The sequence below is a fragment of the Equus przewalskii genome, chromosome 32 (assembly GCF_037783145.1).
Source record: "Equus przewalskii isolate Varuska chromosome 32, EquPr2, whole genome shotgun sequence".
NCBI classification, from domain to species: Eukaryota; Metazoa; Chordata; class Mammalia; order Perissodactyla; family Equidae; genus Equus; species Equus przewalskii.
In genome coordinates this window covers 9,828,847-9,855,624 of record NC_091862.1, presented here as the reverse complement: position 1 = coordinate 9,855,624, position 26,778 = coordinate 9,828,847, and the positions used below count along the sequence as shown (strand labels likewise).

The 26,778-nt window shown below is 41.7% G+C and overlaps 2 protein-coding genes across 7 annotated transcripts in view; one reads left to right on the top strand and one right to left on the bottom strand.

The window, feature by feature from the left end:
* Positions 1 to 7,965, bottom strand: part of SERAC1 (serine active site containing 1) — a 52,988-nt gene extending 45,023 nt beyond the window's left edge. The window contains exon 1 of one of the 4 annotated variants that reach the window (XM_070603080.1): positions 7,845 to 7,965. The gene's annotated coding sequence lies outside the window, so the exon portion shown is untranslated. Of the gene's footprint in view, positions 1 to 7,506; positions 7,810 to 7,844 lie in introns of those variants that run through there. The other 3 variants (XM_070603081.1, XM_008543366.2, XM_070603082.1) reach the window with 3 other exon arrangements.
* Positions 7,966 to 7,991: 26 nt separating this feature from the next.
* On the top strand, positions 7,992 to 26,305 carry GTF2H5 (general transcription factor IIH subunit 5). Of its 3 annotated transcripts, none has more exons than XM_008543365.2 (3): positions 7,992 to 8,100; positions 8,890 to 8,962; positions 25,904 to 26,305. In XM_008543365.2, the coding sequence occupies exons 2-3, from the start codon at positions 8,928 to 8,930 to the stop codon at positions 26,082 to 26,084; spliced, it is 216 nt and encodes a 71-aa protein (XP_008541587.1). In that variant the 5' UTR covers positions 7,992 to 8,100; positions 8,890 to 8,927; the 3' UTR covers positions 26,085 to 26,305. The 3 variants fall into 3 exon arrangements, with proteins under 3 accessions (XP_008541587.1, XP_070459186.1, XP_070459185.1); XM_070603085.1 differs by having other exon boundaries at positions 8,074 to 8,204; XM_070603084.1 differs by having other exon boundaries at positions 8,082 to 8,136.
* Positions 26,306 to 26,778: the final 473 nt, after the last annotated feature.

The following is a 26,778-nucleotide window of genomic DNA, read 5'->3' as shown; positions in this document are numbered from 1 at the left end:
CATACATAAGGCTAGTGGCTATCATACTGAACAGTGCGCTCTACGCTATATCCCACATCACTTTCCACCACCAAGACACTCCATTATTTTGAAGCAAATCCAAAATGTAGTATCATTTCGCTTATAAATTCTTTAGTATGCATATCCTAAAAAAAGAAAAATTAACCATCATTATGTCCAAAAATATAAATAATTCCTTAGTATCATCCAATATCCAATCAGTGTTTCAACTATTTCATAATCTTTTATTTTGCTTTGCACTATTGGTTTGTTAGAATTAGGATCTAAACAAGATCCACACATGGCATTCGGTTGCTAAGGTGCCTCTTTTTTAGAGTCAGTTATTTCTGTAATTACTGGTTTATTCAGATTTTCTTCCTTCTTGAATTAGTCTTGATAATATCTATTTTTCAAGAAAATAGGCATTTAAGTTTTCAAAATCATTAGCAAAAAGTTGTTCATGCTATTCCTATTTTTTATCCCTAAAATTGCCTACCTTCTTCTGTTCCCAGCACTATTTGTGGTTCTTCTTTTTTACTTTTGAGGAGTCTTCTCGAAGTTTATTAATAGAAAAAACTGCTTATTTTTCATTTGGTTTTGCTGACCATCTCTGTTGTATTGCGTTTTCTTTTCTATTTCTGCTCTTCATTATTTTCTTCTTCCTTTCTTCGATTCACCCTGTTCTTTTCCTAACTTGTTCAATAATGCTTACCTAATATATAATGAGCATTTCTTGCTCTTTCATAAACGCATTTAAGACTGCAAACTTACCTCTAAATTTTGCTTTGCCTCAATTTCACAAGTCCTGATATTTCCACTACAATTTCCTCTAATCTGGGGATTGTTTAGAATTGTTTTTTGTTTCCAAACATGAAACTTCTAAAGATTACCTTTTTATTGTGCTACATGACGTGGATTCTTTAGAATTGTGGAGACTTGCTTTGTCACCTGGGTGCAGTCAATATTTACAAATGTATCACATAAACTTATTCTGTGTTATGGGCAAAATTTAGAATACCTATTATATCGTTTATTAACCGTGTAGTTAAAAGTTTCTACAGCCCTACTAATTTTTGTCTGCATGATCTATCAGTAACTCAGACAGGTTTTTAAAGTCTATGCATGAGAGATATTAATCTCTAGTTTTCTTTTGATTACTCTGGTTTTCACATCAAAGTAATGCCAGTCTTATAAAATAAGTTGGTAAGTGTTCCATCTTCTTCTATATTCTGGAAGAGATTATATAGAACTGGCATTTCTTCTCCATTAAAAAGTTTTAAGGTGTTAGGTCTAAAGTGATGTCCTCTTTTTCATTCCTGATTTTGGCAATTTGTGTCTTCTCTTTTTCTTAGCCAGTCTGGCTAAAGGCTTATCAATTTCATTGATATTTTCAAAGAACTAGCTCTTAGCTTTATTGAATTACTCTTGTTTTCCTATTACCAATTTTATCGACTTGTGTTCTTTTACTAGACTTTATTGCTTTGATTTCAACTAACTCCCCTTTCTTAAGTTTCTTAAAATTGAAGCTAAGATCATTGATCTAAGATTTCTTCTTTTCTAACACAAGTATTTAATGCTAAAAATTTCCCTCTAAGCACTGATTTGGCTGCATCCCTAAAATTTTGATATGCTGAGCGTTTTTCCTTTCATTCAATTAAAAATATTTTCTAATACCACTGCAACTTCCTCTTTGATTCATGGGATACTTTCGTTGTTGATAGTCCCGTCGAGTCAATTCTGACTCCTAGTGCTCTCCTGTGTACAGGAGAGCAGGGCCCTGCCTGGTCCTTTTTTTGCACCATCCTCTCATCTTCCAGCGTAATATCAGACAATGCTCCGCTGCTATTCAAGGGGTTTTCATGGTCAATTTTTTTGGAAGTGGGTGGCAAGCTCCTTTTTCCTAATGGGATATTTAGAAGTGTGTTGTTTAATTTCCAAATATTTATGAATTTCCAGATATCTCTGTTATTGATTTTTAGCTTAATCCTATTGCGGTTGGAGAACAAGCTTTGCATATTTTCCTTTTTTTTAAATCTTGGTTTGTTTTATGATGTGGAATATGATCCATCTTGGTGAATGTTCCATATGCGCTTGAAAAAAATGTATATTCTGTTGCTGTTGGGTAGAGAGTCCTAAAATGTCTATTAATTGGTTCACAGTGTTTTTCAGGTCTTCTCTTCCTTACTGATTTTAATACTCATTCTGTTGATTACTAACAAAGGAGTGACTGTTGAAGGCAGGGGCTAGTCGGATCATGCAAGTCCTTTTTAACTAAGTCAAAGAGTCTGAGGCTTACCCTGAGTTATGGGAAGCTGTTAGGAGATTAACCTTAACAAATGGAGTAACATGATAAAAAATTTTGTTTTGGAAAACTTGACAAGATTGAAAATAGGTTGGAGAAGAGGCAAAGCAGAGATGGGAAAAACTAATTGGGAGGGTTTTAATGATAATCAGGGAGAAACGTGTATTTGAATTAAGGAAGTGGCTCTGAGAATGATCAAGAAGAAACAGACTTAAGGAGATATTGAGAGAATAAAATCTAATAAACAATTGATAAGAGATAGAGGGAACGGATAAGACTTAAGAAGATAGTAAGAGAACAGAATCTAATAAACAATTGGATAAGAGAGGGGAATGGATAAAAGGGAGGAGACAATTATGATTCTCAGTTTGTGGTTTGGATTACTAAGTATATAAGGACAACATTTACCAAAATAGGGAAATACAGGAAGAGAAATGGATTTGAGGAAGAAGATGAATTCCCAATTTCAACACGCTGAGACTAAGCTTCTTGTAAAATACTCACGTAAGACGTCCATTAAGCTACGTGGGCTCAGCAAAGAGGTCTAAGCTATAGATACACATTTTTGAGTCATTACCACATTATTAACTGAAACCATAGTTTTGGGGGAACTTATTGCAAATGGTGTATAAAACAGTGTTTCTCAAAATGTCATCCTAGGATTAGCTGCAGATTATTCAAATGCAGATTCCTCGGCACTATTTTAGACAGACTTTTTCTGCTCTACGTCTGACAAGGCTGAATCCAAGGTGTTAGGGGGGCTGCATCCCTTACTGAAAGCTCTGGGGGGATTCCACCTCCAGGCTCATTCAGATTGTTGGCAGAATTCAGTTCCATGCAAGTGAAGGGCTATGGTCCTCGTTTCCTTGCTCGTTGTTGTCCGGGTGCCACCCTTAGCTCTCAGAGGCTTCTCTCTGGTCTTTACAGGGAGCCCCCTACATCTCAGAACCAGCAAAAGCTTATCCTTCTCACATTGCCAAATCTCTGACTCTTCTGCTTTCCTCTTCCACTTTTAAGTATCTGTGTGATTACACTAGGCTCTCCCGGATCATCTAAAATAATCTCCCCACCTTAAGATGTGTAACCTTAATTCCATCTGCAAAGTCCCTTCTGCCATGTCATGTAACACATTCACAGGATCCAGGGATTGGGCCATGGACATCTTTAGGGGGCCGTTTTTCTGCCTACCACAGGCCACTGTGAGCATTCCGATGCAAGTCTTTTTGCAGACATATGTTTTCATTTCTCTTGGGTAAATACCCACAAGTGGAATTGCTGGGTCACAGGGCAGATTTATGTTTAACTTTATAAGATACTGCCAAATATTTTTCCAATATGATTGTACCATTTCACCCTGCAACCAGTAATGCTGGAGTACGAAGTTCCAGTTGTTCCACATCCTCCCAATATTTGATGCTGTCAGCCTGTTTGATTTCAGCCTAAATGGGGGTACATGGTAGTATCTCATTGTGGTTTTATTTTGCTATTCCCAGAAAACCAATGTTGAGCACTTTTTAATATTCACGTTAGCCATTTACATTTATTTTTCTGTGGAGTCCCTTCTTTTGCCTATTTTTTAAATTGGATTGTTTGTGTTTTTTAAATGAGTTACCAGTTCTTTATACGTTGGAAATAAATCTTTTATCAGATATAGGTACATACACATACTGCAAATATCTTCTCCTAGTCTGGGACTTGCCTATTCAATTTCTTAAAGGCATCTCTTGATGAACAGAAGTTTTAATTTTCATAACATCTTTAATCAAAATTTTTCTTTTATGGTTATTGCATTCTATGTCCTGCCTTAGAAACTGTTGCCTATGTCAAAGTGACAGATATTCTCCTATGAGAAAGTTTGTCTAAAACACATTTTTGCTTTAGATTTTACATTTATGTCTATGATCCATCTCAAATTAATTTTTGTGTATTGCGTAAGACAGGAGTCGAGGTTCATTTTCTTTTCCTACATGGATATCTGATAGTTCCAGCATCATTTGTTGAAAAGATTTTCCATTCCTCATTGAACTGACTTTGTGCCTTGGTCAAAAATCAATTGACTATGGAAGTAGGGGCCTCTTTCTGGACTGTATTCCATTCCATTGATCTATTTGTCTATCCCAATATAAATACCATGCTGTATTGATATTGTGGTTTTATAATTAATCTTGCAGCTAGCTAGTGTGAGTTCCCTGGATTTGTTCTTCCTTTTCAAGATTAACTATTCTAGGTCTTTGGCACTTCCACATAATTTTAAAGTCAGCTTGTCAATTTCTATTTTTATAAAGTCTTTAGATTAAGATTGTGACTGCATTAAGTCTGAAACACTAATTTTATGTAGAGAACAGAAGAGAAATTCTGAGAAGCAGACTGAGGACACAGAAAGTAGAAAAGGAGAGACTGTGAGTACCAAATAAAACAAATATTCAATAATTCCACTAAATTTAACAAGGCTCTGGAGGTACTAGAGGCTTCATAATGGTAGCTTCGTTGCCCTGGTTGGAGAAGAAACTAGACTGAAACTAAACATCCATTCTTCTCTTCATTCTTATTAATAAAACCCCTGAATTGCAACTGGGCACAAAGATAACTGAATAAAGACGACATCATCTGTTTTTCTTTCTAGTTAAGTGCGGTCACTAAGTACTGGTTAATGGGTTGTAAGTGGACGTGTCATGTGCAACTTCTGAGAAGTGTCCTTAAAGAGAACAGTATGTGCCTTTCTTCAATCTTTCCTCTTTCTTCTTCCGTCTTCCCATGAGCAGGTGGCAGTTGGAATTAAAGGGTCCATCTCAACCATGAGGCAGCATGCTAATGATGGCAGAAGAGCAAGACAGAGCCTGAGTCCCTGATGATCACGGAGCTGCTGCCATACCAGCTGTGGCCTGCCTACGCATGGAATGATATGCATATTTAAGCCATTATTATCTTATATTTTTCTGTGTAACACAGCTGAATCTAATTCTAACATATTTAAGATATTTAAATATCTATAGATCTAAGATCTATAGATCTAAGGTCTAAATATCTAAGATATTTAAATATCTATATGCCAGTGATCCCAAAGTTGTACCTCCAGCCACAACCTTTCCAGACTCATCTATCCAACAGCTTGTAGAACATTTCCACTTGGATATCAAACAGGCCTTTCCAACTTAACTATCCAAAACAGAATTCTTTATTTTCTTCTCCCCAAACTCTTCCTCCACTCATCTTCCCCATCACTACCAAACAAATGGTAAATAGTTTTTGATGATAAAACTAAACAATCTCATACCTCATAGCACAAGCAAAAAACTTAAGATGTTGCCCTTGATTCCTTGTTTTCACCTCACCTCATATCCAAACCATTTAGAATTCCTGTTCTCTGCCATCAAAACATATCCCAAATCCATGCACTTGTCTCCATCTTCACTGTTACCACTCTAGTTCAAGTCACCACCGTCATCTCCCATTTGGAGTAATGCAACAGCATCCTCAGTGGTGCTTTCTGTAACTTAAGAAATCCCTCCCAGAGAGAGGAAAAAGTTCTGGAGATAAACTGACAGCTGCCCAGCAATATGAATCCCACTGAACTGTACATCTAAAAGTGGTTAAAATGTGGTAAATTTTATGTTATATGTATTTAACCCTAATAAAACAAACAAATCTTTCCTGGAGACAACATAGCCTTCTATGGTTTTTTCTAAATGTTTTACAGATGTACCTTTCACACTTAGGTCTTTAATCCATTTGGAATTACTGTTGTGAATGGTGTGAAGTAGGGGTCTAATCTTGTCTTTATTCTATATGGATATCACATACCTCAGTATCATTTATTGAACACTCTATGCTTTTCCTCCTGCTTTATAATACCACTTAGTAGTATACTAAGCTCATAGGTAGGTGGGTGTGGTTCTAGGCTTTCTATTCTGTTCCGAGTCTACTTTTCTATCCCTGAACCAATACTAGTAATTAAAACAACAGTCTTAATTATTACGGCTTTATATTAAGTTTTGCTATCTGAGAAAAAGGGATTTTCATTTTCTTCGAAATTGACTTAGCTATTCTTGGTCCTTTACCTTTCCAAATATATTTTAGGTTCAGCGTTTCAAATTCCATGAAAAACCATATAGCAATTTCAATTGGAATTGCACTGAATATGTAGAATTGGGGAAAACTGACATCTCTATGAGATTGAGTCTGCCCACCCATAAACACAGTATAGCTCTCCATTTCTTGAGTTTTCTTTCTTGTGTTTCAATAGAGCATAATAATTTTTTTCCATAAAAGATTATACAGCTTTAATTTGATCTATTTCTAGATACTTTTAGTTTTGAATGCTGTTATGAACAGTATCTTTATTATTAAAATTCCTAGCTCGTTATTGCTGGTGTATAGAAGGCAATTTTTTTTAATTTAGAAATCCGCCTGAACTGAAGGCCGTTTCTGACACCCCCAGAACCAAAGCAGCCCTTTGTCTCTTTATCACATCACCATCTGATACCTTCTTGCTAATTCATTTTAGCGCCTCTCTCCTCCACTATAATTAGCTGCTTGTTCACCATTGTATCTCCAGTGTCTAGCATAGTATCTGGCACATATTAGGTGCAGAAAAATGTTTGTAGAATAAATGGACGGCGGTTTTAAATCTGGACGATTCGGAAAAACACAGGAAGAAAAGCAGGTTTTGAAATGAGGGTGAAATGAGAACTGGTTCAGTTTGAGAGGTGGCGTGGAGAGTACTCACAGGTCATTAACATGCAGGCACCAGGCCAGCACCTGGAGCCAGAGAGTGGGAGGTTCCACGTAAGGGAACTGCAGAGACGCTCAAGGAGAAGAATACATTCAAGAAGAAGAAAAAGAAAAGATACTTGGGAGGAACTAGACTTGAGGCAGATTAAAGGGAGCGAGAGAGCGTGCTCAACAATATGGAAACCAACGGGAGGAAAAAGACTGAGAGATAAACAGGGAAATAAATGGAAGAGCTAGGTTCGTAGATCACGTGAACACACGAAGTAACAATCAGCAGAAGCTCAACTGGGGAAGCACAATTTAACGTACAGAAAGCAAGAACGTCCTATCTCCACTGGTAAAAAGAATCGGAGAAACAGAGAGCTCTAGGAGACTACAGGTCACAATTTGGGAAAGGGATTAATTTTAGAACCCCCTGGGATCTTTCGCGTTAAAATGACCGGGCTCAGAGACCTAATCAGCATCCCACCTACCCGAACTCCCGGGGCAGAGCTACAAGCCACGGTCTGAAAGCTTCCGATTTGAATGGGGAGAGTCCTTCCTCCTCCTGGTCATCATCTTTCCGTGACTACCCCGCCCGCACTCATGGGACCGGCAGGTGCTCTCTGCGCCTCGCAGAGGACCCAGAGAAGGGCGGCGACCGGGGAAGAAGAGCCGGGCCGCCGAGGCTGAGCGAGCGGCCCTCACACCCGGCGGCGGGTCAGCGGGCCAGTCGGGGGCCGCGCGACCTCGCGGGGGGGTCCCGGCCGCGGCCCGTCGCCGCCCTCCCCACGCCCCTCGCCGGCGCCCTCGCCCACCCTTCTCTTCCTACCTGCCGGCACGCGGACTCGGCCCGCCCCCCGCCGCTCACCGCGGACCCGTTCGGCCGGGAGCCCACCCCGCGCCCTCCAGCCGGTGACTGGCGGCACGTGACCCCGCCCCCGGCCCGCCCCGCCCCCTCGGCCCAGCCCACGCCCCGCCTCCCGCCGGCGCGCTCCACCCACAAGAGCGGCGCTGACGCGATGACGTAGCCGGCGCAGGCGCACTTAGACGGCGACGCCGAGGAGCTGCTGGGTGTGTGGGCGCAGGTACGTGGCGTCGGTTCTTGGAGAGGGGAGAGTCGGGTATGTGGAAGGCGGAGGGGTCCCGAAGAAAGGCGGCGCGGGGAGTGACTCAGAAGCCTGTCCTTCAGGTGCCAGGGTGTGGGGCGGTGTCCCGCATGGTCGCCCGGCGGTCATTGAACCGTGCGCTTCCCTGGGGGAGGCGTTGCCCCGCGCCCAGGTCTGGAAGTTTAAGGGTCACCTTGGCGAGCGCTGGATGGGTTCCCTTCCTACAGAAGCCACATCCTCTGGGGACGTGATTGCTTGCTAAAGGAACGCAATATCGGGAAGTCGACTTGCCTTGTGCCCTTTCGGGGTTTTTTGACCCGGAGCTGCCGCTTAATCTCTTGGTTCAATCTCATCTGAAAAACAAGATGGTCCGACTCGCTATATAATTTTTAAGACCCTTTTCACAGCTACCATTCTGTAATTCCTGCCTCCCAGGATCTTATCTTTTATTATATTTTTGGGTGGGGAAAGAAATATTTTGACTGATGCACGTGTTTTAAACCTGGGTTGGGCACACCGTTGTGGAGTTAGGCCTTCGTTGGGACTGACAGTGGGTAGTATTTGTTTGCAAGTAAGATTTATGCTTTATTAGTATTCTAAGTAGACTCATTTTAACTTTGTTAAAAGATCAGAATATCTATGTTTTCTTTCATAAACTTAAATCTTTACTCCTGACATTTAATGTTTCACCTCGTTTGAGAGGTAAATCACCAAAGTATATTTAAGTTGATGTTTTTGAAGTTTATGTCACCTTATTCCTTTTGTTAGCATTTTTAAGGTCGTCTCCACCTTCTGACTGGGAAAAGATGGTCAACGTCTTGAAAGGAGTGCTTATAGAATGGTTAGTAGTTTTGATACTTAATGAGTTCTAAATCTTCATGTTGAATCTTGAGTTACATGCATACCTTTTTAAAACCCGTTTTTTTGTTTTGCTTTAAGATCTAAATGAATCAAGTCTTTGAATTTTCTCAACTTCGTTTTTCTTAATAACAAGTGGGACAGATTCTGTTGCTATGTTTCTTCCTGGTGCCAGATTTCAATTTCTCTGTTGAATTGATGCAATTGGCATTATTTCCAACAAGTTTTAGTCCGAGGCAGCATGTTTTTTAATTAACCCTCTTTAGAGGATCAGTGCTTGTATTCTCAAACCATCAGAGATTGACTAGAATTTTATGATGTGCCTTAGTCTTCGTTACAAACTATGGTCTTTAAAAAAAAAGAGAAAGGAAAACAAGAGAGCCAGTTGAAGATGTCTTAAACTAGACACACATTCCAGAGGCAAAACTAGAAAATTTAATGGGCAGAGCTGAGTTCTTCAGGGTTTAGTTATCACCCAGTCTGAAAACCTGTACTGCTGGACCAGTCTTGCTCAGTCTCCACTTATTTATTTGCTCCACCAAACAATTCTGTCTCATCTGGGAATCCTACCCTGCGGACACTCCCATTGTCTGAAAATACTACTGTCTACATTTCTGTGCCCCTAATAGGAGCCATTATGTGGATGATGGTACTGTTTACTGTGATAGCAAGGCTGAGGGAGGAACAAGACCAAACCCTAAGATACTTCTGGCGTTTAGAGCAGCACTGCCCAATAGAAATATAATATAAGCCACATATGTAGTTGAATGTTCTGGTAGCCACGTCATAAAGTAAAATGAAACAGGTGAAATGAATATATTTTATTTAACTCACATCCAAAACGTTTCAACATGTTCTAAGTCTTCAAAGTCCCCACTAACACTTCAGACTTGATACCATCTTTTTTCATACTAAAGCTTCAAAATCCAGTGTGTTTTACAGCACATCTCACACGGTAGCCACATTTCAAGTACTCCATAGTGACATGTGACTGGTGGGCTATCTTATGAGTAGTGCAACTTTAGAGTTTGGGTAGAGGAGACACCAAAAACGGCAATTAAGAAGAAAACGGCCGGTTAAGTGGGATGGAAGCTAAGGAAGAGAATGTTTCATGAAGGTGAGTGTCAGGTGGTGATGAGAGGTGGAATAAGATGAAGACACACTGGAGGTCATGGATTTTTATGAGAGCTGTTTTAATGGAGAGGTAGGTAGATGCCAGACTGGACTGCTTTGAAAGGGAGGCGAGGAAGTAGGACAATCTGGAGAAGTTGTGTTGTGGTAATGAGCAAAGGAATAGAAAAATGAGTTGGTAGCAGAAGAAGGATATGGTCAGGGACTCTGGTTCTTATTATTTTTGTTGTTTTAATGTGAGAGACTAGAATGTATGTTGAGGAAGAATAAACTGGTAGAGAGGGGACAGGTATTCACTTAAGAAAGCAAACGGGTCTACATCCCGGAAGTTCTACACACACTGTTCTCTTGTCTTTTGGAGAAGGATTCTAGGCTAATTTCTGTATTGTATTGTTCTTGTTAACTTTGTCATAATTAATGGAAACATTTTTCTGGTTGGTCTTAACACAGAGGATACATACCCACAGTGTGAGCTATCAATTTTTTTCCCTTTTGTTTCTTCTGATTCTCCTAAGTGTAATCTTCACCCTGGATTTGATGAATATTCACCTCTCCTGTAGAGTTTTTGTATTTTTTAAGAGTTTTTGTTGATGTTTTAATTTTCATTCATCTAGAACGAATGAGCTTTTTTGTTGGTCAAATAGCTGAATAATTGTCCAACACCATTTATTCCCTGGTGATGCGTGATGACTTGAATCACATAGTTGCACTCCCCTTGCTAGTCTCCCTTGTCCCATCCCACATCCATTTTTTCCTTTGTCGTCGTTGTGTATTTGAGAATAACCTTGGAATAATTTAGCCTATTTCTAAAATAATCTATTTGGAATGATGGTTGAGATTGTATTGAACCTATATTTTAATTTGAGAAAAGTGATGGCTGGGCTGCATTTTAAGGAGCAAGACTCTGGGAAGCTCATTAAAATCTCGCTGGTAAGCCTTCGGTTTAGCCATGAAGACAGAGTACAGGATTGTAAGAGGAACTCAGGTGTGTTTTCTTTCCTGATTGGGCGACCTCTCTGCTAGCTTGCTGGCTTGTTAGCAAGGCTCTGAATCTGCCTGGGCTCGAACGGCGCCCCATCACCTTGGTCTTCCATGTTATCCCCAGACCAGCAGCAACAGCATCATCTGGCGCTTGTTAGAAATGAAAAAGTTTATTTCTCAAATCTAAACCAGAATTGTGGGTACAAAGGGTCTTGTCACAGTGCAGTTTTAAGCTTGAGAAGCACTTAATAAGCTTAAGTTTGCTAGTCAGTTCCTCTATGGAGAATTGTTTTGAACCGGGACCGCTTACATTTTATTTTGCAGATGGATACTATTCTTGCAAAACTAATTTTTCGATTCATGGTGAGTTATAAAGTGTAGCCTGCACAATTTTTCCGAAGGGTATCCTTCTTCCCAAAGATACAAATTTTCCAAAAAGGCTCCAAGCCTAAGAAATAACAGGATGGTGGGGCCGCCCCATGGCCAAGTGGTTAAGTTCGCATGTTCCGCTTCAGCTGCCCAGGGTTTCGCCACTTCGGATCCTGGGCACGGACATGGCACTGCTCATCAGGCCATTCTGAGGCAGCGTCCCACATAGCAGAGCCAGAAGGACCTACAACTAGAATATACAACTCTGTACTGGGGAGCTTTGGGGAGAAGAAGAAGAAAGAAAGGAAAAAAAAAAAAGACTGGCAACTGATGTTAGCTCAGGTGCCAATCTTTAAAAAAAAAAAAAGAAAGAACAGGATGATAGTTGGGAAAGTCCTGCAGTTTCCCTCATGTCTATATTTGATGTGAAAGAGAAGATTAATAATACAGTATTATCTCATAATATCTATAGATTATATGAAGCATTTGGGTGTATCAGAGTACAGAATTTGATAAGTCTGGAGTTTATAGGTGAACCACTTAAGGGTCTCCTGAAACTTCTTCCCTTGTCCCAGTGATTCTCTCTCCAAATTCCAGTCATGTTATCATACAAGGTCGTCTATAAAAGCCTAGGTGGTGCTGTTCCGCATCTTCAGTCCAGGCAGCCAGCAAAGTACTTCTTAGACCTGTATGACCTGGTTCAAGAAGGGAGTCTAAATGTGACACCTGTCTTAGAATGGCTTAGCTTACTGCCTTATTTAAAATCCACGTCCATCAGTTCCTTTTAACCGGTTTTGAGTCCACAATAAAGAAGTAAAGAAACCAGAGTATAATGGTGGCCATGTAGGCCAACTATCGGTGAATTGGAAAATCAAGATACTTGGATATAGTAAGATTCTCTCCTCCCAAGGCTTATCACATAGCAAAATCTAAAGCTAAATTAAAGTTTTTTGTTTTTGAATTTGTATTTTTATGTCAAACTGAGATTGGTGACAACTTCCTCTGTGTTGAGATCTACCACTGTCAGCTGCCAGCCTCACACCAAGCATTTTCCCAAATCGAGCCAACCACAGCAGTTACTGAAGCAAGCAGCATATGCCCAATGAACGTCTGAGTCCAATTCCAGGTGCTCGAGCAGAGCCCTGGTGTGACAGTTATCACAGTTGTTTTGGCAAGTGCTTCAGCAAGAAGATTTGTTGTATAGGTGCAAATTCCAGCCAGTTTACAGCACAATAACAAAGAATCTGGAGACATAGGTATTATTAGACCAGCCTTATCCCTGTGGGTTTGGTTTCTAAACCTATGTTGTATGTGAAAAGCAACTAAGAACTAAGGCAAAACCAGTCTAACCTTTGTTCTGTTTTTTCACCGTGTTTGTATATCCTTTGTGAGCCTTTGCCGCTTAGCAGGGCCACATTCACTGAAGTTTCCCGGGCACCCAGAACAGTGCCTGAAATATGTAGAGTCATGTGCCGCATAACAACATTTTGGTCAACAACAGACCCCATACATGACGGTGGTCCCATAAGATTAGTACCCTATAGCCTAGGTGTGTAGTAGGCTGAACTATCTAGGTTTTTGTAAGTACACTCTACAATGTTTACACAATGATGAAATCTCATAACGCATTTCTCAGAACATGTCCCCATCATTAAGCATTGTATGACTGTACTCTCTTGAGAGTCTTGTGTCTTTGTAACAGTAAAACCTATTATGTGTCTTATTGGGAAATCAAGACACGTCATTCTGGTTAACTTAATGTCCTCTGTGGTGGCCCTTACTTTCTCTTAAGACCCTACTCATGCAGCACATATTGATGGAGCTCCTCCAGTATGCCAGACCCTAAAGTAGGTACCTGTATCTCAGGCTGGACGGAACCGAAATTCAGAGAACAGTTTGGAAAACGCTTGTCAGAGGGAAGTAAACTTAAATGAACAAAGCCATTTCACATTCAATAACAATTTTCTAAAACATTCTATTCTCAAGACGTACAGAATTTATGGAGAAATACTTTGAAAATTTTTAAGTAATTATATCTGTTGGCTGAGTATCATCAAGAAGGATAGTTTACCATTGACTAAGCCAAGAGTATCGTTCTAACTGGATGGACAGTGCTGACCACTTTGTCCAACTGGCCAGTTAATTTTGTGGTCTCTTAGAGCAAACTGCATCATCCTGATAGACCCTTCATGGTGGAATACCTTTTAGAATCATTTTTTATACTCATTTAGAATCGTATTTTATGGAATCATATTTTATAAGGTTCTTTAGAGGGGGTTTGATTGATGGTACCTGCCCTTCACATTTCCGGGGCGAAGACCTTTTTTCCTGCTCACCAGCCCTGACCCCAGGACTTTGACCAGGTATGGATATGGTCACTTGGTTTGGGTTTTTTTTTCTGCCAGTAGGTTCTCCCAGAAACGTGTAGAAGTAGAATAGCCCTGTATTCATTCAGGCAAGGTGTTCCAGGCCCTCTGCATTTCATAACGAAATGTCCCTTAAACTTTGAGTGTCTTTTTCAATCGTTACAGATTATATTTCAGGTACTTGCTTGAGAATTCAGTGTCAAATTGACTGCTTTCCATTTCCTTTCAATAAGTTTAATTGAGGCAGTCGACATTAGAAGTAGTTATTTCAGTGTCTCACTGACCGGTCATTTTCTCAGTCCTCCTCTCGTCTGTCAGTTAGCACTGTTTGTCCAGGTCTCGGGAATGCCATTGGTGTTTGAGATGATTTGGAGTAGAGCACAGATTTGGGTGGAGAGGGCATGGGTAGAACACAAAAATACTTTTTATATGACCAGTTTAATTTATCTGAGAAAAAATAAAGCAAACACCTCAAGATGACTGGTGATTTTGTACCAGGTGAAGTTAAGCATAAGTGTTAGTTGATTTAAAGGCAATTTAAAGAAAACTATTAAGTAATGTGAAACGCAGGTGTTGGGAGAGCTGGCTAAAATAGCAAGGATGGTTTGCCAATGGAAAAATTTGAAAGCACAGACTGTTCCCTTGCACTTCTTCATTTCAATTGTTTAGCATTTTCTTCATTGAAATTATGTAAATTTATGTCATTTAGAAAATTTCTAGAGATATGACATTAGTCTTCATAACTGCTTAACCCTATCTCTGATACCTGTGGTAGCAGCCAATTACTAGAGTAAATTGGTGTCATCTGTGAACGCACTGAGTTCAAACAGTAACAAGATAGTATATCAGATCAGGACAGCAATTTTTATCATGTTCACATTTGTCCTCATCACTGTGTTTCATTTGGACCTGAAATTTATTTTAAAGGACTAACAAAAAACTGTTGTTCTTCCTGTCCTGTAAAGTATATCTTTCTAAGAAACCTCTGTGATTTTTATAGAAAATACTGAGATTCTTGTGGGACCTGAAACAGTCCAGGACAGAAAGGGCCTGGCCGGTGAAGGGGGTGCGGTCACTACGGGAGCGAGAAAGGTGGGCCCTCCCTCCTCCCTTGATTGTGGGGCAAGGAGGAAGCGGCCTAGCTGTGGAGCACTAAAGCCGAGGAGTGCGTCTGTCCCCCCACTCCTGTCACTCTTACTCTCCTTTTCTCCTCCACCTCAGCCCACCACCCCTCTTTTATTTGTACAGGCATGGAAAAGTTGAGGGAAACAGGTGCCTTTTTCTCATGAGTCCGAGCAGGAAAACCATAGTTCCGTAGAAGCTGAAGCTTTGGTTTCCCCATCCGCGGGCCTCCTCGTTTCCATTTCCATAATATCGTCTGAAACAGCCCTGTTCACCCTGCCGCGTTACCCCACCTTCCTGCTAGAATTGCCCTGTAAGCTCTTTGTAATTTTAGGTTTCATGGCCTGCTCGTCCATAATCGGTAAAATTGTTCACCTCAGTGAGATTTCTCAATGTGCAGTGTGTTGTTTCTTTACAGAAATTTCTTATTTACATTTTTATTCTGTGTAATTGCCAAAACTAGGGAGCTGCTGAAAATGTGAGATTTGACATCTTCAGCATCTGCTTAAATTCTCTCTCCCAGCCTCCGTGGCTGTTGTCGCCTTTCAGTCTCATGTCATTATCTGCCTTGAGACCCTCATTCTCATGCCCATTATCCCGACTTTTCCTGCTTTCGGTCACCCAGAAAGCCACAGACTTCCAGGCCATCCCTCATCCCTTTGACACTACGTATCTATGGCCCTGTACATCTGCTTTTTAAATTTCATCTCCTACCCACCGCCCCTCCATTCTTTCCACTTTGCCCTCTAGGACGTAGTGAGATGTCAGCAGCAGAGTCCACTGTGTCCTCAGCCTCTTCTCTGCACTTTTCCTTCCTTCAAACCGCCCTTCCCCCCCCTTTTTTTTTTTTTGCTATAACAGCACCTGGCTTTCTCCTGAGCACACTGCTTCTCCCACAGTCCTATCAACTGGTGACGTTTTGTTCTAATACCTCTTGTACCATCAGGTCAAGAAATGAGATTGGGGGCAGGGGGGCCAGCCTGGTGGCCCAGCAGTTAAGTGCACACATTCGGCTTCGGTGACCCAGGGTTCGCCAGTTCAAATCCTGGGTGCAGACATGGCACCACTTGGCAGGCCATGCTGTGGTAGGCGTCCCACATATAAAATAGAGGAAGATGGGCGTGGATGTTAGCTTGGAGCCAGTCTTCCTCAGCAAAAAAAGGAGGATTGGCAGATATTACCTCAGGGCTAGTCTGCCTCAAAAAAAAAAAGAAATGGGGGTGGATTCCAAGATGGCGCCGTGAGTAGTCCTCTTTGTCTCTCGCCCTTCGAGTCTACAATTATTTGGACACTTATCGCTTGACAAAGGATATCCAGACAGCATCTCAGGACGTCTGAGACACCCACGCGACTATACATCGGAAGGCGGACGGACTTTCCTCCGGGAGGATGTGGAAATAGGTGAAAACTCTCCGACCCCGACGGGCAGCCTAGTACCCGCAAGCGGCTTTCTTCCAACGGACGCCCCCAGAGGATCCACACACATCTAGGGCAGGAGCGAGAACACAACAGAGGAGCGACGGTGGAAACAGGTGACCAGAACCCTACTTAAACCCCCTGCAATTACTCCTAAACGCAGAGGGAAACTTTGGAGTTGCACACCTGAGCCCGCGGGGAGAGTCTCTCCCCGCCATTGGCGGGGAGACCCAGCCTGGTGCTCGGGGCGCCCGGAGGGTCCCAGAGAGACGCCCGCCCCGGGGGACTAGGGATTGCCGGAGATCTCGGAGAGGACCGGGGCGGGGGAACTTTCAAAGGCGCATCCGGCGACCCGGTGGGGAAGCGCCGGAGCTCCGCCAGGCAGCAGACAAAACTCTCTGTCTGCCAGTAGCAGAGGGGCCACGCTGAGCACTCAGGGCTCCCGGCAGAGGCCCGGAGAGAAGCCCAGAGGGCGGGGCGACCCCCAGCTGCCATTGCCCGCCCCGGGGGACTAGGGATTGCCGGAGATCTCGGAGAGGACCGGGGCGGGGGAACTTTCAAAGGCGCATCCGGCGACCCGGTGGGGAAGCGCCGGAGCTCCGCCAGGCAGCAGACAAAACTCTCTGTCTGCCAGTAGCAGAGGGGCCACGCTGAGCACTCAGGGCTCCCGGCAGAGGCCCGGAGAGAAGCCCAGAGGGCGGGGCGACCCCCAGCTGCCATTGCCCGCCCCGGGGACTAGGGATTGCCGGAGATCTCGGAGAGGACCGGGGCGGGGGAACTTTCAAAGGCGCATCCGGCGACCCGGTGGGGAAGCGCCGGAGCTCCGCCAGGCAGCAGACAAAACTCTCTGTCTGCCGGTAGCAGAGGGGCCACGCTGAGCACTCAGGGCTCCCGGCAGAGGCCCGGAGAGAAGCCCAGAGGGCGGGGCGACCCCCAGCTGCCGTTGCCCGCCCCATGGGACTAGGGATTGCCAGAGATCTCGGAGAGGACCGGGGCGGGGGAACTTTCAAAGGCGGGTCCGGCGACCCGGAGGGGAAGCGCCGGAGCTCCGCCAGGCAGCAGACAAAACTCTCTGTCTGCCGGTAGCAGAGGGGCCACGCTGAGCATTCAGAGCTCCCGGCAGAGGCCCGGAGAGAAGCCCAGAGGACGGGGTGACCCCCAGCTGCCGTTGCCCACCCGGTGAGGCTAGGGATTGCCGGAGATCTCGGAGAGGACTGGGGCTGGAGAGAGTTCCAGAGACCCAGCTTAGTAGCCTAGGGGGAAACCCTACAGGCTCACAGAAGCCTTAGGGAAAGCCTCTGCACAGCACCAGTAGAAGGCACCCAGCCGCCAGCCACAAGGCTGGAAGACCCCAGGGCAAAAGCAGCATAGCTAGGTGTACTAACCACAGACTGTAGAAGATGCCAATAGCTCTCCTGCGACCCATAGAGGACAAGTGAGATTTGGTGGGTGCCGACAGCAACGGAGCGACAAATATAAGTGATCCCACCCCTGGCCGCTGGAAAAGCCCATAACACCGTTGCAGACCCCAAGGAGAGAGCGCATCTAGGTGGGCAACAACAGTAGCCCCCTGCAGCCTGAAGCCCCCCGTGACGGCCCCCACGGCAGAGGAGGGAATCCAAAGGGCCACTGTGGCTACGAAGAGGGGCCCAGGCCCAGTTAGCAACTACGGACAGGGTTCCTGGTTGGTGAAGTATAAACAGCTGCTCCCCCCACCGCAGCAGCTGAAACAAGTGAAAGGAGCAACTAAACTCTATCTCCATGCGGAGGCACAAATCAACATCATCAAGCAATATGAAAAAATACATTAAATCTCCAGAACAGAAAGAAAGTAACAAATACACAGAAAACAATCCCAAAGAAAATGAGATATATAACCTAAATGATGATGACTTCAAAACAGCCATCATTAAAATACTCACTGAGTTAAGAGAGAATTCTGACCGACAACTCAACGAGTTCAGGAGCTATGTCACAAAAGAGTTTGATACGATAAAGAAGAACCAAACAGAAATATTGGAAATGAAGAACACAATAGAGGAGATTAAGAAAAATCTAGATGCTCTGAACAGTAGGGCCGATAATATGGAGGAAAGAATTAGCAATTTGGAAGATGGCAATATAGAATTGTTGCAGGCAGAGGAGGAGAGAGAAGCAAGACTTAAAAGAAATGAAGAAACTCTCCGAGAATTATCAGACACAATTAGGAGATGCAACGTAAGGATTATAGGTATACCAGAGGGAGAAGAGAAGGAGAAAGGGGCAGAAAACCTATTCAAAGAAATAATGGCTGAGAACTTCCCAAATCTGGTGAGGGAGATGGATCTTCAGGTGACAGAAGCCAATAGATCTCCAAACTTTATCAATGCAAGAAGACCAACTCCACGGCATATAGTAGTGAAGCTAGCAAAAGTCAACGACAAGGAGAAAATATTAAGGACAGCCAGGCAAAAGAAACTAACCTACAAAGGAACCCCCATCAGGCTATCAGCAGATTTCTCAGCAGAAACTTTACAGGCTAGAAGAGAGTGGAATGATATATTCAAAAATCTGAAGGACAAAAACCTACAGCCGAGAATTCTCTACCCAGCGAAAATATCCTTCAAATACGATGGAGAAATAAAAACTTTCCCAGATAAACAAAAATTAAGGGAGTTCATTGCCACAAAACCTCCTCTTCAGGAAATCCTCAGGAAAACCCTCATTCCTGAAAAATCCAAAAAAGGAAAGGGGCTACAAAACCAAGAGCAGAGGAGATAAGTAGAAGGACAACAACAGAGAGTAGCAGCTCTACATCAGAACAGATTAAACCATGGGACGAGAAACAAAGGAAACTGAAGAAAACCGGAAAACAAGACACAAAATGGTAGTGGTAGGTCCCCACGTCTCAATAATCACTCTAAATGTAAATGGATTGAACTCCCCAATCAAAAGACACAGAGTGGCAGGATGGATCAAAGAACAAGATCCAACAATATGCTGCCTCCAGGAAACACACCTCAGCCCCAAGGACAAACACAGACTCAGAGTGAAGGGATGGAGAACAATACTCCAAGCTAATAATGAACAAAAGAAAGCAGGTGTCGCTATACTAATATCAGACAAGGTAGATTTCAAAGCAAAACAGATAAAGAAAGACAAAGAGGGACAGTATATAATGATAAAAGGGACTCTCCACCAAGAAGACATAACACTTATAAATATATACGCACCCAACACAGGAGCACCAAAATTTGTAAAGCAACTCTTAATAGAACTAAAAGAAGACATCAACAACAATACAATAATAGTAGGGGACCTCAACACACCATTAACACCAATGGACAGAACATCCAGACAGAAAATCAACAAGGAAATAATAGAATTAAATGAAAAATTAGACCAGATGGACTTAATAGATATATATAGAACACTTCATCCAAAAACAGCAGGTTACACATTCTTCTCAAGTGCACATGGAACATTCTCAAGGATTGACCATATTTTGGGAACCAAAGCAAACATCAATAAATACAAGAGAGTTGAAATAATATCAAGCATCTTTTCTGATCATAACGCTATTAAACTAGAAATCAACTACAAGAAGAAAGCAGAGAAAGGTGCAAAAATGTGGAGACTAAACAACACGCTTCTCAACAAACAATGGATCATTGAAGAAATTAAAGAAGAAATCAAATATTATCTGGAAACAAATGAAAATGAGAACACGACATACCAAATCATTTGGGATGCAGCAAAAGCAGTCCTAAGAGGGAAATTCATCGCAATACAGGCTCACCTCACTAAACAAGAAAAAGCTCACGTAAGCAACCTCAAACGACACCTAACAGAACTAGAAAAAGAAGAACAAACAAGGCCCAGAGTCAGTAGAAGGAGGGAAATAATAAAAATAAGAGCAGAAATAAACGATATTGAAACAAAAAAGACAATAGAAAGGATCAATGAAACAAAGAGTTGGTTCTTCGAAAGAATTAACAAAATTGACAAACCCCTAGCCAGACTCACCAAGAAAAGAAGAGAGAAATCGCAAATTAATAAAATCAGGAATGACAGAGGAGAAATCACAACAGATACCAATGAAATACAAGAGATCATAAGAGAATACTATGAAAAACTATATGCCAACAAATTGAACAACCTGGAAGAAATGGACAAATTCCTAGACTCCTACAATCTCCCCAAACTGAATCAGGAAGAAATGGAGAATCTGAATAGACCAATCACAAGTAAGGAAATAGAAACGGTAATCAAAAACCTCCCCAAAAATAAGAGTCCAGGACCAGACGGCTTCTCTGGAGAATTCTACCAAACATTCAAAGAAGACTTAATACCTATTCTCCTCAAACTGTTCCAGAAAATTGAGAAAGATGGAGAACTCCCTAACACATTCTATGAAGCCAACATCACTCTGATCCCCAAACCTGACAAGGACAACACAAAGAAGGAGAACTACAGGCCGATATCACTGATGAACATAGATGCAAAAATCCTCAACAAAATTTTGGCTAACCGATTACAGCAATACATCAAAAAGATTATACACCATGATCAAGTGGGATTTATACCAGGGACACAGGGATGGTTCAACATCCGCAAGTCAATCAACGTGATACACTACATCAACAAAATGAAAACCAAAAACCACATGATCATCTCAATAGATGCAGAGAAAGCATTCGACAAGATCCAACACCCATTTATGATAAAAACCCTCAGTAAAATGGGTATAGAAGGAAAGTACCTCAACATAATAAAGGCCATATATGATAGACCCACAGCCAACATCATACTCAATGGACAAAAGCTGAAAGCCATCCCTCTGAGGACAGGAACAAGACAAGGGTGCCCACTTTCACCACTCCTATTCAACATAGTTCTGGAGGTGCTGGCCAGAGCAATTCGGCAGGAAAAAGAAATAAAAGGAATCCAAATAGGTAACGAAGAAGTAAAACTTTCGTTGTTTGCAGACGACATGATCTTATACATAGAAAACCCCAAAGAATCCACAGAAAAACTATTAGAAATAATCAACAACTACAGCAAAGTAGCAGGGTATAAAATTAACGTGCATAAATCAGTAGCATTTCTGTACACTAACAATAAACTAACAGAAAAAGAACTCAAGAACTCTATCCCATTCACAATCGCAACGAAAAGAATAAAATACCTTGGGATAAACTTAACCAAGGAAGTGAAGGATCTATACAATGAAAACTACAAGACTTTCTTGAAAGAAATAGGCGATGACATAAAGAGATGGAAAAACATTCCTTGCACATGGATTGGAAGAATAAACATAGTTAAAATGTCCATACTACCTAAAGCAATATACAGGTTCAATGCTATCCCAATCAGAATCCCAAGAACATTCTTCACAGAAATTGAACAAACAATCCTAAAATTCATATGGGGCAACAAAAGACCGCGAATTGCTAAAGCAATCCTGAGCAAGAAAAACAAAGCCGGCGGAATCACAATCCCCGATTTCAAAACATACTACAAAGCTACAGTGATCAAAACAGCATGGTACTGGTACAAAAACAGGTCCACAGATCAATGGAACAGAATTGAAAGCCCAGAGATAAAACCACACATCTATGGACAGCTAATCTTCGACAAAGGAGCAGAGGGCCTACAATGGAGAAAAGAAAGTCTCTTCAACAAATGGTGCTGGGAAAACTGGACAGCCACATGCAAAAGATTGAAAATTGACCATTCTTTTTCACCACACACCAAAATAAACTCAAAATGGATCAAAGACCTAAAGATTAGGCCTGAGACAATAAGTCTTTTGGAAGAGAATATAGGCAGTACACTCTTTGACATCAGTTTCAAAAGAATCTTTTCGGACACTGTAACTCCTCAGTTGAGGGAAACAATAGAAAGAATAAACAAATGGGACTTCATCAGACTAAAGAGCTTCTTCAAGGCAAGGGAAAACAGGATTGAAACAAAAAAACAGCTCACTAATTGGGAAAAAATATTTACAAGCCACTTATCCGACAAAGGGTTAATCTCCATAATATACAAAGAACTCACACTGCTTAACAACAAAAAAACAAACAACCCGATCAAAAAATGGGCAGAGGACGTGAACAGACATTTCTCAAAAGAAGATATGAATATGGCCAATAGACACATGAAAAGATGTTCATCATCGCTAATCATCAGGGAAATGCAAATCAAAACTACACTAAGATATCACCTTACCCCCGTTAGATTGGCAAAAACATCCAAAACCAAGAACGACAAATGTTGGAGAGGTTGTGGAGAAAGAGGAACCCTCATACACTGTTGGTGGGAATGCAAACTGGTACAGCCACTATGGAAAACAGTATGGAGATTTCTCAAAAAGTTAAAAATAGAAATACCCTATGACCCAGCCATCCCATTACTGGGTATCTATCCTAAGAACCTGATATCAGATATCTCAAGAGTCCGTTGCACCCCTATGTTCATCGCAGCATTATTTACAATAGCCAAGACGTGGAACCAGCCTACATGCCCAGAAACTGATGATTGGATAAAGAAGATGTGGTATATATACACAATGGAATACTACTCAGCCATAAAAAAAGACGAAATTGGCCCATTCACAACAATGTGGATGAACCTCGAGGGCATTATGTTAAGCGAAATAAGTCAGTCAGAGAAAGACGAACTCTATATGACTCCACTCATAGGTGGAAATTAGCATATTGATAAGGAGATCTGATCGGTGGTTACCAGGGAAAAGGGGGGGTGGGGGGAGGGTACGGAGGGGGAAGTGGTGTACCCACAACATGACTAACAAAAATGTACAACTGAAATCTCACAAGGTTGTAATCTATCATAACATTAATAAAAAAAAAAGAAATGGGATGAGTATCTACCTTACTCCTCATGGCTTCCTCATTACTTACAGAAATTCTCCCTCCCTCTTCTCTAGAAACCCCAGTTCTGAATCTCATACCATCAGACTGGACCACCCACTAACCCTGCTCTTGTAATCATCTGCAGGTGGCGAAGGCTACCTGTCACTCTGCACTAGTTCTCTTCAGATTCTTAGTGATTTCATGTGGTTGGTCCTTTCAATACCCTGTCCTCTCAGTTCCCTGACCTCCTGTTCCAATGAGCTTATCCTCCACCTTGTCACAGCCACTCATTCGCCTGGACAGAACTACACCTGTCCCTGCCAATACTGCCATCTCTTCAGAATCTCCAGGTCAGGCACCTTGCTCTGCTCACCCCTCCTCTTTCCAGCTCACTCCCTCTAATGCCCTAACTCTGATTTCTTCCACTCTACCAAACCTACGGTCTGTTGATCTCCCACCTTTTCCCTGTCCTTCACCAACCCAACGTCCTCACTTTCCTCCTTACCCAGCCTGGGTTCCACAGTCCATCAGTATGCTCGTCTTAAAGACACTCTCAACTTGCTTCCCCCTCATTTAGCCGCACTAACCAAATCTGGTTCCATCCACTCTCCACCTACTCTGAACCTTTACGGCCACAGCTCTAAGTGGCTGGAGAAAAGCAAACAAGCATACCGATTGGCCTCGCTTTAAATTCATGACTGCTAAACTCATGTGGGCCCTTGATGCTAGCCAGCAAACCTACTTCGTTTCCCATCCTTTTATTCTCCCACTTTCCTGGTAAAGCAGTTATATTTCATCAAATCTAAGATTTCATCAATTTTAACACTTACCAGTATTGTATGTTCCTCTAAGGAAAATCACTGCCAATTATACTATTGCATAGTTATAGCATGATTATAAGACTCATTCCAATTTAGGAGACATTAAAATGTTGGGGGAAGTTTGCTGCTTAGAATGGTTGAAATACAGCATTTCATACCTTCAGTTCTCTTACGTCAAAACCCTTCCCTGTCCTCACTACCAGCTGATCCTCACCTTGCGTCCTGTTTCTCTGAGGAAAGAAAAGCACTCAGAAGAGGGCCCAGATACTGCAGGTGACCTGTCCCTTCTCCTGTCTAAAGCCAGCTTCTCTCCCTGGGAGCTGGAGCCCATCCCTCTTGCCTATCTAAAGTCACCTTTTTTGCAGTATTCCTCTTTCTCCTCCTTTATCAATTTTTCTTTCTCTACTGGATCATTCTCTGCATTACAAGCATGCTTTCATCCTCCCCGGGGCAAAAACTCCTGATTCCCACTTCCCTTTCCAGCCCCTACTCTATTTTCCTGCCCTTTGTAGCAGAATTTCTCAGAAGACTTGTCTGTATTCACTTTCTCTCCTTTCTCCTCCCATCCTGAGACCCACTCCAGTCAGGCTTTCTCTTCTGTGACCACGGAAACTGTTCTTGCCAAGGGCCAGTAACTTTCTGAATCCAGTAGTCAGGTCTCAGTCCTTATCTTACCTTAATAGAAGTTGTTGAAAGTACTTAAGGAAACCATCTTTTCAGGAAGACTTGACTTTATTAACAGTTAATACACCGTGAACCGTACCCATCTAGTGACTGAACAGAATCCTTTGTTAGGTTCACTTACACTTAGTTTGTACTTGGAAGAAATAAAACTTATTTTTATTGTTTTCAGTAAGTTATAGTGACCTCTTTTGAATTAAATTATCTGTGTAATTGATGTTGACAGTCCTCAAGAAACTAAAAGATTAGAAAAGACTACGTTTTCTCTAAGAATTAAAAAAAAAATCTGTATGCAACTTGATATTCTTACATTCATCTTTTGCTAAACACATATTGTGTATTAGATCTAAAGAGTGTCCTTTGTTGTGATTCAGGGTTTTTAGGAAAGAGACATATTTCTGTAAATCCAAAATTGTATTCCTCTTTCGCTTATGACTGTCCTATTCATTCCAAACTAAGAACCACAAATAAATAGAATTGAATTTGGATCTCTTCTTTGAGCTCAGTATTCTCAAAGAGATTTTGTTAGGATTTCCTTTAAAGATTCTGAATGATAGTTCAGATTTATGAGGTTCAAAATTTTAAGGAAAGAAAAAAAACTTGAGTACCCACTGAAAGCCGACGCTGCCCTTGGCATTTTTCTCCTTCAATTCCCGTAACAAGTCTGTCACGTAGGCTCCCTTTGAGGCTTCGGGAGATGAAGTACATATTAAGGTCACACAAGGAAGTGGTAAAGCTGGGGTTGAATCCAGATCTGACTTCCTCTCCTGCCTGCTTTAGGACAGGGGCTAAATATTTAACTGGTTTCGTAAAGGAATCTTTCATGGGCAAGATGTGAAAGCTGTTGGGTTCTTAAGTGTAATGACCATGGACAAGTAAGGAAATGCATTGTTTAAATCAGTTAAAGGGTTTGTGATTCTAGGCTTTGAACATTACTTTTCATTTGTCAGTAACAAATTATTCTTTTAAATCTTATCATTGGCTTCTTTCTCTTAAACTTGCACCAACAGTTCTAAAATGAAGCTATGTCTATAAATTAACACTTCACGCGGAGAAGGAGTGAGGGGTTGAGTAAGTGTAGAACTTTTAAAAATTATCCTAAAAATTCTACCTGCTCAGTTCGAATCATTCACAGTGTAACTTGACAACAAGGTGTCTCATCATCGTGTGTTTATCTCTGCAGTGACCCTGCCATGAAGCAGTTTCTGCTGTACTTGGATGAGTCAAATGCCCTAGGGAAGAAGTTCATCATTCAAGACATTGATGACACTCACGTCTTCGTAATAGCAGAGCTGGTTAATGTCCTCCAGGAGCGAGTAGGTGAATTAATGGACCAGAATGCTTTTTCTCTTACCCAGAAATGAAGCTATTAGATACCGACCGTTTAGGAGTTACAAGTTACAAGTGCGAGAGACTGTCACCATTCAGTATCCTATGTGATTGATTAGACTTAGGGAATTGCTTAGGAGTGTGCTACAGGAAAGGCTGTGGTATCGTTTCTTCAAAAGAAGCCACTGAACTGATTTTCTTGTTCTGTATTTTTTCATATGTTCCCTAGAAATTAAAAAAAAAAAAAGAGCTTTAATAGTTGGCTGTAGTTTGGCTTTTATTATACTTTATTATAAATGTAAGTGATTTTCTATATTTTTAGTGACAATTTAATACATTATGAATATAATGGATATACTTTTAAATTATCAGTCTAACCTAGGTATTTATTTTGTTTGTTCCTGTTAATTGTGGGTTTTTGTAGTGTGGATGTGGTTTGTTTTGTTTTAATTAGAAATTTCACAGATTTGCTATTTTGATAACCGTGCCAAAGTGAGATCTTTGTTAATATTTATGTCTTGCAAATAATATCCGCATACCTGCCAGCTCTATGGTGAAGCTGATGGGGGAGAGAACCCTGTAACAATGTACACTACAGTTTCCATTTCCCTAAAAATACAGTTTTTCAAAAGTGCAGAGGATTAGAAACAACCAAATAGGAAAGGTACGTGGCTGCTTTGCAGCTTTTCTTTTTCCTTGTTCAGACTTTGGTGGTCACGTTTTCCCATT